Source organism: Pimephales promelas, chromosome 21 (genome assembly GCF_988280905.1).
Source record: "Pimephales promelas chromosome 21, fPimPro1.hap1.1, whole genome shotgun sequence".
In the NCBI taxonomy this organism is placed as follows: Eukaryota; Metazoa; Chordata; class Actinopteri; order Cypriniformes; family Leuciscidae; genus Pimephales; species Pimephales promelas.
In genome coordinates this window covers 21,831,345-21,845,954 of record NC_142789.1, presented here as the reverse complement: position 1 = coordinate 21,845,954, position 14,610 = coordinate 21,831,345, and the positions used below count along the sequence as shown (strand labels likewise).

The following is a 14,610-nucleotide window of genomic DNA, read 5'->3' as shown; positions in this document are numbered from 1 at the left end:
GGTTTTTGACTCGGGCTGTGGAAAAATTAACCATTGAATGGCCAGTTGAGAAACAAGAGTCGAGAGAGTAAAATGGATGAGAGATTTTTAATATCACACTCACTACCTCCATGCCGGTGTTTGCCCTTCTTCCCCGATCTACACACCGAGGTGTGTAGATCGTGGAACAAACCAGTGTCAGCTAGAATTTTTTGACACACCAGACCTATATACTATGTATGCTAATATTGCTGGGTCTAGGAGATATGAGTGAGGGGGAGGTCGTCGGCACTGACGTGATTAATGAGATACTGCGTCAGGCGGCAGATATTTCTCTCCGTGCCACCAAGGAGACGGCCAGATCAGTCGGCCGCTCTATGGCAGCCCTGGTGGCCACGGAGAGGCATCTGTGGCTAAATCTGGCTAATATGAAGGAGAAAGATAAAGCGTTTCTCCTGGATGCGCCGCTGTCGTCCGGAAAAAAACAGGCAGCGGCGCTCCAGAAATGTCTCCCCCTCCGTACTCATCCTTCGGGGGCTGCTGGGCGAGAGCAGCCCCGCCCGTCGAGAGAGCGTCGCGGGCTCCTCCCCAGCAAAACTGGGCTGAGACGCGGCGTTCTCAGGCGAGGTCTTCCCGGGATAGAACCGATCTGAGGACGGTTATTGTCGCCAGGAAGGCTTCGTCGAAGAAGTCCTGACGCCACTGGTGTCAGGCTACTGAGGGTGGTCCCCACCGTGAGACAGAGGTGTTCGCCGCTGAATCCGGCGCCCGCTCTCTCTCGGTGCCCTCAGGGGTTCGTTCTGCCAACCCTGCCTGTAATGGGGGGTGCAGACGGTCCCAGCGAGCGATTTCCCGAGGGACGCTCGTTTGCTCCGAGGAGCGATACAGAACGGTCGTTAAACCCTGCCTGTGCGCGGTCACAGGGCGCTGTTTCTGTTTTTAAAAACTACTCCAGAGGCCAGTCTCGAGAGACTGGTACCCTTAGTAGAATTTCTGGTAGAATGGGGAAGTCTTCCAAATATATCTCGTTGGGTCCTGCAGACTATCGAACGCGGGTACGCGATCCAGTTCAGGTCGCGTCCACCTCGTTTCCGGGGGGTTTTGCCCACAGTGGTGACCCCCGAGCAGGCTCTGGTTATGGAACAAGAAGTGAAAGCTCTGCTACTGAAGGGGGCGATAGAACGAGTTCTTCCTCCCGACAGAGAGCTGGGGTATTACAGCCGGTACTTCATTGTTCCAAAGAAGGATGGGCGGCTGCGTCCGATTTTAGACCTGCGCCTCTTAAATCGGTCAGTAGGGAAGCTCAAGTTCTAAATGCTGACTCTCAAGCAGATCGTGTCACAGATCAGGTCCGAGGACTGGTTTCGTCACGATAGACCTAAAAAAAAAGACGCGTACTTCCATATCTCCATCCTTCCGCAACATCGGAAGTTCCTGAGGTTCGCTTTTTGGGGCGAAGCGTACCAATATCGGGTCCTTCCATTCGGCCTAGCGTTATCTCCTCGAACCTTCACGAAATGCATGGACGCGGCCTTGGCCCGCTGCGTCTCCAGGGCATTCGCATTTTAAATTACATCGACGATTGGTTGATTCTGGCTCAATCGGAGCATCAGGCGATTTGGCATCGAGATGCCGTCCTCGCCCACATCAGAAGGTTGGGGTTGAGACTCAACGCTAAGAAGAGTGTGCTTTCGCCAGTTCAGCGGACCACTTTTCTAGGCGTGGTATGGGATTCGACGACGATGCAGGCACGTCTGTCGCCGGCTTGTATAGCCTCGATTATCTCGACTGTCAAGCAAGTGAAGCTAGGCCAGTCACTCACTGTAAAGGAATTCCAGAGAATTCTGGGTCTGATGGCAGCAGCATCCAACGTGTTACCGTGCGGCCTGCTGTACATGAGACCACTACAGTGGTGGCTCAAGACCAAGGGGTTCTCCCCGAGGGGAAAGCCGCTCCGCAAGATCAAGGTCACGCGACGTGGTCTCCGTGCCCTGGCTATGTGGAAAGAACCTTGGTTCCTGTCCCTGGGACCTGCGCTGGGAGCCCCGTGTCGCCGGGTAACGGTGACGACGGATGCCTCTCTCACGGGCTGGGGAGCGATCATGAGTGGTCGCTCGGCCCGCGGGTTGTGGCAAGACCATCATCTCCGATGGCATATAAATTGTCTAGAGATGATGGCGGTGTTTCAGGCTCTGAAACACTTTCTCCCAGACCTCAGAGATCATCATGTTCTTGTCCGGTCAGACAACATGTCTGTGGTCTCTTACATAAACCACCAGGGGGGTCTGCAGGGACCCGTTCTGCTGAACCTGCCTGTGAGGGTGGGCGCAGACGGTCCTAGCGAGTGGTTTCCCGAGGGAAGCTCGTTTGCTCCGAGGAGCGATACAGAACAGTCGTTAAACCCTGCCTGTGCGCGGTCACAGGGCACTGTTTCTGTCTCTATAATTACTCCAGAGGCCAGTCTCGAGAGACTGGTACCCTTAGTGGAATTTCTGGCAGAATGAGGAAGTCTTCCAAATATATCTCGATGGGTCCTGCAGACTATCGAACGCGGGTACGCGATCCAGTTCAGGTCACGTCCGCCTCGTTTTCGGGGGATTTTGCCTACAGTGGTATCCCCCGAGCAGGCTCTGGTCATGGAACAAGAGGTGAAAGCTCTGTTACTGAAGGGGGCGATAGAACGAGCTCTTCCCCCCGACAGAGAGTTGGGGTATTACAGCCGTTACTTCATTGTTCCAAAGAAGCTAACGATATACGCCTCCCTCACGGGCTGGGGGCGATCATGAGTGGTCGCTCAGCCCGGGGTCTGTGGACTTTCTCCCAGACCTGAGGGGTCACCATGTTCTTGTCCGGTCAGACAGCACATCGGGGGTCTTTTTATAGACCATCAAGGGGGTCTGCGCTCATGTCCATTATTCAGGCTAGCGCCAGATCCTTCTGTGGGCCCAGGGGAAGCTTCTTCTTTGGCGATTTTATATCCCAGGATATTTAAATCGGGGAGCAGACATCCTGTCGAGGCAGGGGCCGAGGCCCGGGGAGTGGAGACTCCACCCCGAGGTGGTGGAGCTCCTATGGAGTCATTTCGGTCATACCGAGGTAGGCCTATTTGAATCCAGGGACTGAGACACTGCATGCTGTGGTTTCTCTGTATCCACCAGCCCCTTTGGGGTTGGATGCGATGGTACAGGAGTGGCCGAGGTCACCCCTGTACGCATTTCCCCCGATTGCTCTGCTCCCAGGAGTTCTGGAGAGGGTTCACCGAGTCGGGGTCTTTCTACTGTTAGTAGCCCCGCGTTGGCCGGCCCGAGTATGGATGCGGGTCGATACTTCACCCCCGCCCAGATCTATGGAGGTTGTGGCTTGGCCTCTGAGGGGGCCCAGCTCATAGAATCGGGTCTCTCGACTGAGGTCGTGGAGACCATCCTCCAATCCAGAGCTCCGTCCACGAGGAGATTATATGCCTTGAGGTGGCAATGTTTCACCTCTTGGTGGGGAGAACACCAGTTGGACCCAGTTAACTGCCCGGTGTGGCGGTGCTGGAATTCCTTTGGAGCATTTCTCCACAGGGTTATCCCACTCCACACTAAAGGTGTATGTGGTGGCCTATCTGCTTACCACGTCCCTTTGAGTGGAGCTTTTCACGGGAGATACCCATTGGTAATTCTTTTTCTTCGTGGTATTGTGAGGTCAGACCAAGAGAAACTAATCTGCTCTGCCCTCTGAGGGCTCTAGATGCTTATGTCCACAGAGCTGCCCTGTGGAGAAAGCCTGAACAGTTATCTGTTTGTTTTGGACCTCCGAAGAAAGGTTGTCCCGCATCTGAGCAGAGGTTGAGTAAGTGAGTGGTCGAGGCCATCTCATTTGCATATGAGTCCGCCGGTCAGCCTTCTCCTTTGGCTGTCTGGGCTCACTCAACCAGGGGTATGGTAGCTCCGCTCCAGGGGCGCAGGTGCTTTCGTCTAAATATGTGCCTGATTTCATACAACGGACACCTGCTCGCATGGCGGCGTTGGTATTAGCGTTCCCACGGCGTTTACACGCAGCTCGAAGTTCCCTGAATGGGAACGTCTCTGGTTACGTATGTAACCCTAGTTCCCTGAAGGGAACGAGACGCTGCGTGTCTATGCCATACTCCCAGCATGCCCGTGAGCGCTTGCTTCAGTCCTATCAGAAGCTGTTGCGCTTGTGTTTCGGGGATGCTTTATAGTTTCCTGGTCGATACGTCACCCCGCCTATGACGTTCCGTCTCGCCATTGGACAGATTTCATACGTGCTTCATGACTCGTCACGCAGAGGCGTTCCCACGGCGTTTACACGCAGCGTCTCGTTCCCTTCAGGGAACTAGGGTTACATACGTAACCAGAGACGTTTTCGACTTAGACTTTTAGTTTCAAACTTAGACTTTTAGTTTTCGTTTAAGACTTTTAGTTTTAGACTTTTAGTTGTCAATCTGACACAATAATCCCTCCATAAATCTGTGGCATAGGGGAAAATAGACGATTTGGAAAGACATGCCCTCTAAAACTGAATTTACAGTAACAGAACAAATAAAAAAAGTGTACAAAATTACTAAAGCCTACTCACAAATTATTTTTGTCATATGAAGTTGGTATTAATATTTTTTTCTCCTCTCTCTCTCTCTCTCTCTCTCTCTCTCTCTCTATAAATTCTATAAATGACTGGTATCCGAGACAGCTATACCCATTCATCTCTCATTAATGTCACAGCAAGGTGAAGCTGCTAGATGAAACTGTCAACAGGCAAGGTCACTAAAATGGAAAAATAAACAAATAATGAGCAATATTTCTTTCTTTTAAAAGTAAAGCCACAGTTCTCCAATGTTATCAAGTAACAATCAAACGATACAAGAAATATTCTATTTCTCATGATATTGAATTCTAGTGAAGCACTTTTGGCAAAAACATTTCAATTGCAACATTTAAGCCAGAACCCCTGCACACAGCATTCTGACAAGCCCCTGCAGTTAATTGAAACATAAGACATTCTTTTCCCTAATTGTCGGTAAAGATTAATGTTCCATGCAGCACTTATTGTTCTATTTTCACTATTTTTTCGATGACTCCCTTCTGGCACAAGCATTATACTTCCTCTTCTCTCGAAATGGATCACGGGAACAATGTGCATGTTTGCTTCTGTTCATGTCCCCATGACACAAATGACAAAAAGTACAACCCGTTCCTAACAAGAATAACGGCACTCATTTGGAACGGATGCTGTGCATTTTTAGAACCATTAATGCAGTTTTTTTTACAGTAAGAGGTGCAGGACAGACGTCAGATAGATAGACGTCAGATAGATAGACGTCAGATAGATAGATAGATAGATAGATAGATAGATAGATAGATAGATAGATAGATAGATAGATAGATAGATAGATAGATAGATAGATAGATAGATAGATAGATAGATAGATAGATAGATAGATAGATAGATAGATAGATAGATAGATAGATAGATATATAGATAGATAGATAGACAAGCACATCTGCCCACAGTTTGGTTACCATACAATCAATACAATCTACATCAATAGATCATTTAAATGTATGAAGCCTAATTTGAATGAAAAAAAAAGTCTCGAATAAACAAAGAGGAATAGTTGCTTTCATTCAATATGACACAATCTGAATTATACAAAACATTTGAATTTTGTCATTAATGAAACAATGACCTACTTTAACATTGACCATGAATGGCTAGATAACAAGTGGTTTTTCTGCAAAATTGTACAGCGTATTATTTTGGCCGTTCATATTTTCTTATTTTATTTACAGAATAGAGTGACAGGGACAGTGCACTTTATGAAACATTTATGTCAATGTGCCGGTTAGTCCCTGGGCAGGTGTAATGTCAGATAAAATACATTAAAACAATTCAACAATACATATACAGTAGACCACATTTTAGCACACATAAGGACATTGAAACAAGGAAAACAAAACATAAAACATGGCAAAGCATGTTTAGTGTTCAAAACTATCTGCTTGCTTTATCTCGATTCTAAGCGGTAAGCTTGTAATAATGTTTTTAATTCCAGTTTTACTGGTGGATTTCAGAGGGAGATTCAAGCATGTCTTTGTGTAATTACATCACATAAAGAAGAGTCTCTGCTACTATAAGTTATATTGCATGTGGGCGGATGATGGAGCTGGAGATTTATATATTTTCTCACAGAACTTAATAATTATGAATTATTCATAATTAAATATCAATTTGATGTCGGATCCAGAAAGGTTCAAACGACAAACACCAGTTACAACTAGAGATTCACCCGTTGATAATGCAAAAGACTTCGGAGTGGCTACAGAATAAAAGAGACTGCAACCGGACCCATGCGAAAACAAGGATAAATATCGGAAGGACATTACATGTAGTCACGCAATGCTGACGTTGTTAGCATTAACAATTTGAGAACAAAGTATAATTTGCAATTTGGTTTGCAAGTTAATTTGGTTTGAAGCGATCAATTTACTGCGATTTTTGTGTTCCAATTAGTTGGTCAGAACAAAAGTCGATGTTAAGCCAAGTTCACACTTCAGAATTTTAAGCCCGATTTGCAAATCGTTGAGCTCGCTGACAGGTCAGGGTGTTACCGCGTGCAAATCGTGGGGTCAATCTGTTAGTATGAAAGAGCCTACAACGCAGCAAAGACGCTCGCAGACGCCTCGCATTAGAGCCCAGAAAAATATCTTGCATGCTAGATATCCAGAGCTGTCGTGCGACTCAACCTCAATTATTTTTTCTTTTTTTGTTTAGTTTTGACACTAAACACACGCAACATTTGGGTTTGTCCATATTTGACCCAAATTAAAACAACCCAGCATTTTTTAGAGAGTGAATCTCTACATGCTTTAGTACGGTCAAAATAATTATATAGCCCTACAAAAGAGTAAACACTACAAGCAAAGTATACTTAGAATACTTGATTACTTTCATCTTGATCAAAAGATTAAGTACAAGTAGGATGAATTCAGATTGATCGGGACACTTTGCGATGACTCAGGAAAAGTGTCCCTAAATCAAGCTGAATTTATTCATCTTTTCTCAAATGCAAGCATTCATTCTCCTGTTCCCACCTGATGATGATAATGACAAGAGGAAGTGGGCTGCCCACGCTCCTGCTCTTGGAGATCAGTGGGTGGGTCTTTGGGGATGACAGAGAAAGGCATGGAGGAGCTCGTCGACAGGCGACTGAACACCAGTGCTTGAAACCGTTCTCGGAAACGACTGGAAAGCAGGTTGTAGATGATGGGGTTAACAGCAGAGCTGAGGTAGAAGAGCACTCCGGAGATTATGTGCACGTATTCGAATATGTTATGCATGTGGTCTGTCCAACTTGTGATGAAGCTCCACAACAGTCGGTCGATGTGAAACGGAGCCCAGCAAATGGCAAACACTAGAACCACCACGACTATTGGAAGAGAGAGAGAGAGAAGAAAGCAAGGAAATCAATGTTACAATCAACTGAAAGTGAGCCATCAGATCCAAAGACTAGCCTACTCTATGGCTATCATGTCCAGAAATCTACTAGCATCAATTCTCATTGGTCAGTCGCAGTCAGATAGTTATTTTGACCAGAAACATACTTTACGCAAATAAATATGCAAGCCCAGCTTTTTAGTTTTTAGCAACCTAAGATGGACTTTACACTCTGTTGCGTTCCAGAATAGGTATGTTAACACACACTCATTTTCTTCAATCAGAATTAATCCAATCCTAATTTCAGAAAAACTCGTATTTCTGAAAATTTACTAAACGTCGCAATCCGATTCACATATTAATTTACATGTGCATACATACAGTATATTCCAAATAACAAATCCACGTTCAGAACTGTGGAAAGCCACATTTTTTAAGCACAAATTTAATAAATACTCAGCCTCACCCACTAACCATTTCGTATTAATACTGAAAATATTCAGTTATAGTAAAACTGAAGTGTTGGATCATACAAGGTTTGATTCAGAGAATTAAAAACCACTTTTTTTAAATGTATTTTATTAGTACAAAAAATATCTTCTATGAAAGAGAATATTTAGTCAAAATGCAAGCTTAGAAATTTCCCTTCCAGGACAACAAAGGCAATGCTAAAGTATCTTTCAAACACTCAAGTACTGAAAATCCTGTGGCAATTGATGAGGTTATAGTTATATTTGGGTCTAAGTGAATAGCTCTAATGATGAGTAATTTGTGCCATTGCAGTGTGTAATTGCATATAGACATGCTCTATAAATGCAAATAAAAGTGTCTAGGTCCTTTTCATTGTGTAGGTTTACAGCCATTATATGACAAGTGGCAGAATAGCATCATCGCCATTAAGGAAAGGCATTTAGAAGATCTCAAACACTGTGGGGAGGGAGGGCACGAGGGTGGTGTGAATTGTTTAAAGATTTTTCCACTCCAAAAGTGAAAAACATCCAGACGGATGTTTTGATGCTCAACGGGATTTTACAATGGGATTTGATTTGCCAAGCCAGTGGATTAGGGATGCAACTAATTTGGATTTTCCATAATGATGTGCAAAAGTATACAATAGAAAATAAGATCTTAAATATACATATCTTAAATATAATTGTGTGGCCTTTATTTTCTTTTTTTTAAAAGGACGTTTTATGCATACTTACATGAACATACTTTTGAAATGAAAATCATACCATGTGCACTGAAGACTTTAATCTTTCTTTTAATCTTTATCTATTTATTTAGTCTAAAAAGCACCATTTTGATTGTGAAATAATAGTGGAATAATATGATTTTATGTGCATTGTGCCAAGGTTGCTAAAAATACAGTAAACTATTACATTAGGTTTTACTTGATATATAGCTAAAACAAAATAGTAAGCTGAAGTAGCCCTACAACTAAAACTGAAATAATAAAAACGAAAACTAAATAATATAACAAAACTACTCAAATAAATTAAAATAAAAACTGAAAATATATAATAAAAGATCTTTAAAATATTACGTAATAAAACTCACAGTGCATCTTGATGACCTGCCTCCTCCGACTAGTGTCCAGATGGATTTTCCAGCTGTCGTTGCTGTGATCGCCCAGCTTGTCCTTCCTCTGCCTCTGTCCCCTGCCCAGTGTCAGACCAATCATCAGATACAGCACACTTATCATCATCATGGGAACAACGTAAAAGAGCACGGTGGTGACCTGGATCACCAAATTATACACCCATTTGGGCTTGAGCAGGTTGCAGATAGCTGACTCCAGAACCCTCTCTGGCAAGTACTGGTACTGTAGGCCGTGAAGCGAGGTGTTTGGGATGGCGCAGAGCAGGGACAGAGCCCAAACGCTGGCGATGACCCTTTGAGCGTGCTTGTTGGTTATGAAGCAGCGTGTTTTGAGCGGGTAAATCACAGCTATGTAGCGCTCCACACTCAGCACTGTGACGTTGAGCACGGAAGCAAAACAAACCATCTCAAATAAGAAGACCTTAAAGCAGCACATGCTTTCGCTGAAGGGGAAAGGGTAGTTCTGCCACAGCTCGTAGATTTCCAGCGGCATCCCGAAGAGCAGCACCAGCAGGTCCGAGATGGCCAGGCTAAAGAGATATAGGTTGCTGGGTGTCCGCATCTTCCTGTCTTTGGTGATCACTGTGCAAGTGAGAAGGTTCCCCGAGACCCCTGTGATGAAGATGAGGATGTAAATAAAGGTTACGGGGAAGAAGAAAGGAGATCGTCTCGGGCCCAGGAAACTGAACAGAACTTCATCCACGGTCTGAAGGTGACAGCCCCCACTCCCATCCCTGGTAAAGTTGAATGTAGTGCTGTTGCAGAACACATAAGCTTGGTCTGATGCATTCATAGAGTTGCAAAGGCAGATCAGAGCCATCACGGGAATCCAAGGTTAAATGATTAAATGAGGTTAGAGAGCCCTTCATGAAGTCAGCGTAAACTCAGATTGCACCTTCAGCATGATGGAGGAGACCTGTGTCAAACAGATTTGCATAATATATAGTTCAGAAATTGTGTTCAGTGTGGCTACATACTACATGCAACAACCTGTAAAACATTAATTACTTTACACAAAAGGGTGCCATGTGCGTTGAATGTACGCATTGGCAAAAGTGTCAGTTTATGACTCCTTGGGATGAGAATGCGTTGGAATAACACACGTCATAACCAGATGTTACAGTTATGTGATTGGCTTACGGGTAACCAATGATTTTATACTTCAGACAAGTGACCCAAGACCCAGACCCAAGTGACCCTTTCTCAACTCTTCACTTATGACATAACGGAGAGAATACTTGCCGAGATGGGTGTTTTGACATAATTTTGTGTGTATGTGTCAAGTGCAAGTAAACGAAAAAGAGGAATCAATTCGATGTTCAAGCGCTGTCTGATGTGCACAATCTGAAGTCCCACCTCTTCTTACATGATTCAAATTAATTGTTTGAATGTGTAAATTGGGAAGACAGAACATGTCCAAATGATAAACTTTCATTCTGATGGTTAAACTTTGCAGTTAATCCGTGCCTGGTCCGCACTAGAGAATAATTAAAAATAGGCTGCTGTCTGAACCTCTAACTGAGAGTAAGGACATTTTTCAGTATGTTTTGGGAAAGTTTCCAGATCAAACCAGTGCTTAACCAACTCCAACCTCGAAGAGGCTGTGTTTGTGTGTGTGTGTCAGTATCGTTTGTTACAGTTTGACTTTTGTGAGATGAAAACTGGCACCCAGGAGAGATGAAATGAGCATCTTTCAGACAAACTGTAGCCTAGAAATGCTGATATGTGACATCGATGCAGGGTCACTTCGTGCCTAAGGATCCCTGTTGTCATCTGGTGGATAATCAATGGAGATATGTTTCAAACTATATGTCCAAATGTGGAGATTTGTGAAGTTATCTGGGTCTTAACCAATCAGAATCATTCAACCTGATGTACTGTAATGATGTTAGTAACCTTGAAAGTGTACACAGAGAGAGGCCTACAAACTGTTTGCTGAGTTTTGAAGCTGACTTCTGCTGATAAAAAAAAATACTATTCTTCATTAAAAAATGTCTTCAAGTGATTGCATCTCTGACGCCTGGTCTTCATTCATCATATCTGGTCCAACATTCAAACAGTATTGTGAAACTGATTTCGGACATAACGTAGCGGTTTATGATCTACAGCAAAATTGAGCGAGCTTTTGTGATAACTAATTTGGCTACTGCAATTATAAATTGCATCAGAAGAATAAATCGTTGGTCAAAAACATACATTTACACACAAACTGACCACCAAACATCATTATATTTTTAGCTCAATTGTCACAGAATGGAAAGCATTGGATTGTGGGATATCAAAGGCAGGAAGGATACATCTTTGCTGTTTTCAAAAATCAATTGGATGAACATAACAGGAGACATGAAGTGAAGCTACATTGGATTGGACGGGCATTAATCACGCCTTCCTGCTTTGGAACGCGTCCTCCGAAGGCAGCGTTTTTAAGATTTCGGACGCAGCCCCTTACCAATTTTTTTCTCTTAAAATTTGTCACTTTGGTTTTCAGTGGCATTGCAGATGTTTTTTACATAAAAGGCGCAAAAATTAGATATATATTGTTGTTTCATTTTTTTTACATCACAAAGGTCTTTTAACAGGGGTGTGTAGACTTTTTATATCCATTCTGTGCGTATGTTTTCCCTCCCCCACTAAAAACAATCAATGCCATTTCATCTCAGCAACTAATTTGAAGAACATATCAGCAATCAGCTATTTGATTACCAGTAAAACCAGGTGACAATATTATACAGTAGGCTACACTCTAACCTTGTCTGGCATTGTTGACATTAGCCCATAATAATATATCGATTAATGATCATCATAATCCATCTGAACAGTTTTAAAGGTGTCCCATTTTATCTGACCAGCTTCAATTATCTTTTACCCGCTGATGTCCCAACTTTGCTGAACTCACTTAAAATGTAAATCCATGGAAACACCTATTATGTTAAGCTATTATACATAGGGAAAGAAAATGCATTTTATAGCCCTTTCATTGATCCATTTGAGATAGCATATGTCTCAGAATGTAAGTAGGTGATTCAACTTTTTTATATTGATCCACACTCCCTTTAAATTAATCACGATTTAATCAAAACTATGTATGAATGGACGTAATAATAATAGCAGCAATGTGAGGTTCGGTGTGGCTACATACTACATGCAACAACCTGTAAAACATTAATTACATTACTTAATAGGAGCTTTAAGAAAATTAAAACATATAAAATATTCTTTTATGAATGAATTGCATGCATATTTCGTCTGTAGCCTACTAGAGCAGCTGCCCGATTTTGATAAAAAAAATGTACTTTATATAAATGTTACTTCAAAAAATACTTCATTTAAACCTTCAGTGTTTTCAAGTGAAGAATGGAGAAAGACACGCACCTTTCCAGCGTCCTCAAAGCACGCGCATCGCATCCAGACTGGTCTTAAACTTCATGATGGAAATCCCTGATAAAGCAAAAATGTTAAAACAATCACTGTAAACAATTCCTTTTTTTGTAAAACCGTGCAGCCATAACAGGGACCTTTTACAACCGTTATGTGCCTGTGCGCTAGACTGAGCAGCTCTGATGATGGATCTTTGCAGTGAGGACGCAACCAAACATCCAATCAGATGATCAGGCTGGCTGCCGGGCTTTCATCAATTCTCAGTGTTTTTTTGTTTTGTTTTGTTTTTTTCCCAAGAGGTTTTATCGGCAAAGCAAACAGATTTTACCTTTGATTTTTTATGCACGACTCATTTAAAAGTGGATTCAGTAGAGTAGACCAGGACGGATGTGCAACTGATGATGATGGCAAGTGCATGGATCCACGCGGTTGCGTCGGTATAGGCTACCTATAGCCTATCAACTCAATATTTTAAATGGCTTATGGCAGTAGGAGAGTACTGTAACATTTTGTTGAAATGTCTGTTGTGTCTTGAAACTTCATACACTGACTGAACAAAATTGCAAAACACTTTTGTTTTTGCCCCTTTTTCATAAGCTGAACTCAAAGATAAGACTCTAAGACTTTTTTTCTGTGTTCACAAAAGGACTATATTTCTCTCAAACATTGTTCACAAATCTATCTAAATCTGTGTTAGTGAGCACTTCTCCTTTGCCCGAGATAATCCATCCAAGGTTTGGCATCAAGATACTGATTAGACAACATGATTATTAGCTTTAATAATCTCGGCAAAGGAGAAGTGCTCACAAACACAGATTCAGACAGATTTGTGAACAATATTTGAGAGAAAAAGGCCTTTTGTGTACATAGAAAAAGTCTTAGATCTTTGAGTTCAGCTCATGAAAAATAGAGGCAAAAACAAAAGTGTTGCATTTATCATTTTGTTAATATTCCCATATACGTGTTCTGTGTCGTTTAGTTATCTCTAAACTGCAAATTAATGTTAAGGCCAAAGAGTGCTGTTGTTGCAGCCGATACCCATAGTGGGTAGCAACGGTGATATAATAATGTGTGTGTGTGTGTGTGTGTGTGTGTGTGTGTGTGTGTGTGTGTGTGTGTGTATCCACAACATGGCAAATACATCCTTGACCCTGTGGAGACAACTTTTCTTCCCATAAGCAAAACAGTTTATAAATCATACGAAATGGATGGGCTCCAAACAGGATGGGCTATGCAGTATTCACTCACTCACACCTTTAGGTCAAACTAATCAGAACCTTCCTTGCTCGAATTCATTTCAGCAGCATTCAAGCAGACATGCTCTTTTTGACTTCTTAAATTACAGTTCTGTATTTTTACAGCCTCCTTACGAAAAATATGTTTATTCAAGTGTGCTATTAGGTCTATACTTCTTTTAAACTAAAAATTCTTCCATTCTACTTTTTATGAAGGCTGGGCCTACATTTCTGAGAAGTAGCCATAGCCTTCATTAAAATTAGATCAAGGTGAAAAGATACATATTGTGTATCATAGTTGATACACATAGGTTTAGAGTTGACTTTAGGTTGGAGAGTTCCTGCCTCAAGTTGAGGAGTTTAAGTATCTTGGGGTTTTGTTCATGAGTTAGGTAAGGATGGAACGGGAAGACCTAGGTACACGCTGGAGGCCGGCTGGCCTGGGAACGCCTCAGTGTCTAGGGAGAGGGAAGTCTGGGCATCTCTGCTAAGACTGCTGCCCCCGCAACCCGGCCCCAAATAAGCGGAAGAAGATGGATGGATGGATGTTTGAAAATATTGATTTATAAAGAAAACAGATATGTTTCTAATTCTGAGTATCTGAATTTTTGTGTAGTTGCACATAGGAATTTATGTCAAGTAGCCTTCTTTACTCTTTCCCCTCCACTGATAGAATGTTCCCAAGAACTCCTCGCTGTTATGTGGTAGGGGGCGCTATTACGCATCTTCTTAAATAAAATCTCAAGAAAAATACACAAGGTGAATAAAAAGCAGAAACAAGTCATAGAAGCAGAGCCCGTCTAACGGAGAGCCTTGGCACTTCCTATTAGCCCCGTTGTGTATCATCTTGGTTGCAGTTCCATTAGAATTCCACTGGAGGTGATCGCGGGCGAGTACAGAATGAATGGGAGTCTATGGGGCTAAACGGCTAAATGTGTCTCTTTCACCTGCTTGTCGTTAAATCTAAATAGATTTT

General features: G+C 42.9%; 1 protein-coding gene across 1 annotated transcript; it reads right to left on the bottom strand.

Annotated features, from left to right (window-relative positions):
* Positions 1-4,352: 4,352 nt before the first annotated feature.
* Positions 4,353-9,927, bottom strand: nmur3 (neuromedin U receptor 3). Its single transcript, XM_039674117.2, has 2 exons — positions 8,980-9,927; positions 4,353-7,411 (listed from the first exon to the last, which is right to left on the bottom strand). Exons 1-2 carry the CDS (start codon positions 9,839-9,841, stop codon positions 7,059-7,061), a joined length of 1,215 nt encoding a protein of 404 aa, XP_039530051.2. The 5' UTR covers positions 9,842-9,927; the 3' UTR covers positions 4,353-7,058.
* Between the last annotated feature and the right edge of the window lie 4,683 nt (positions 9,928-14,610).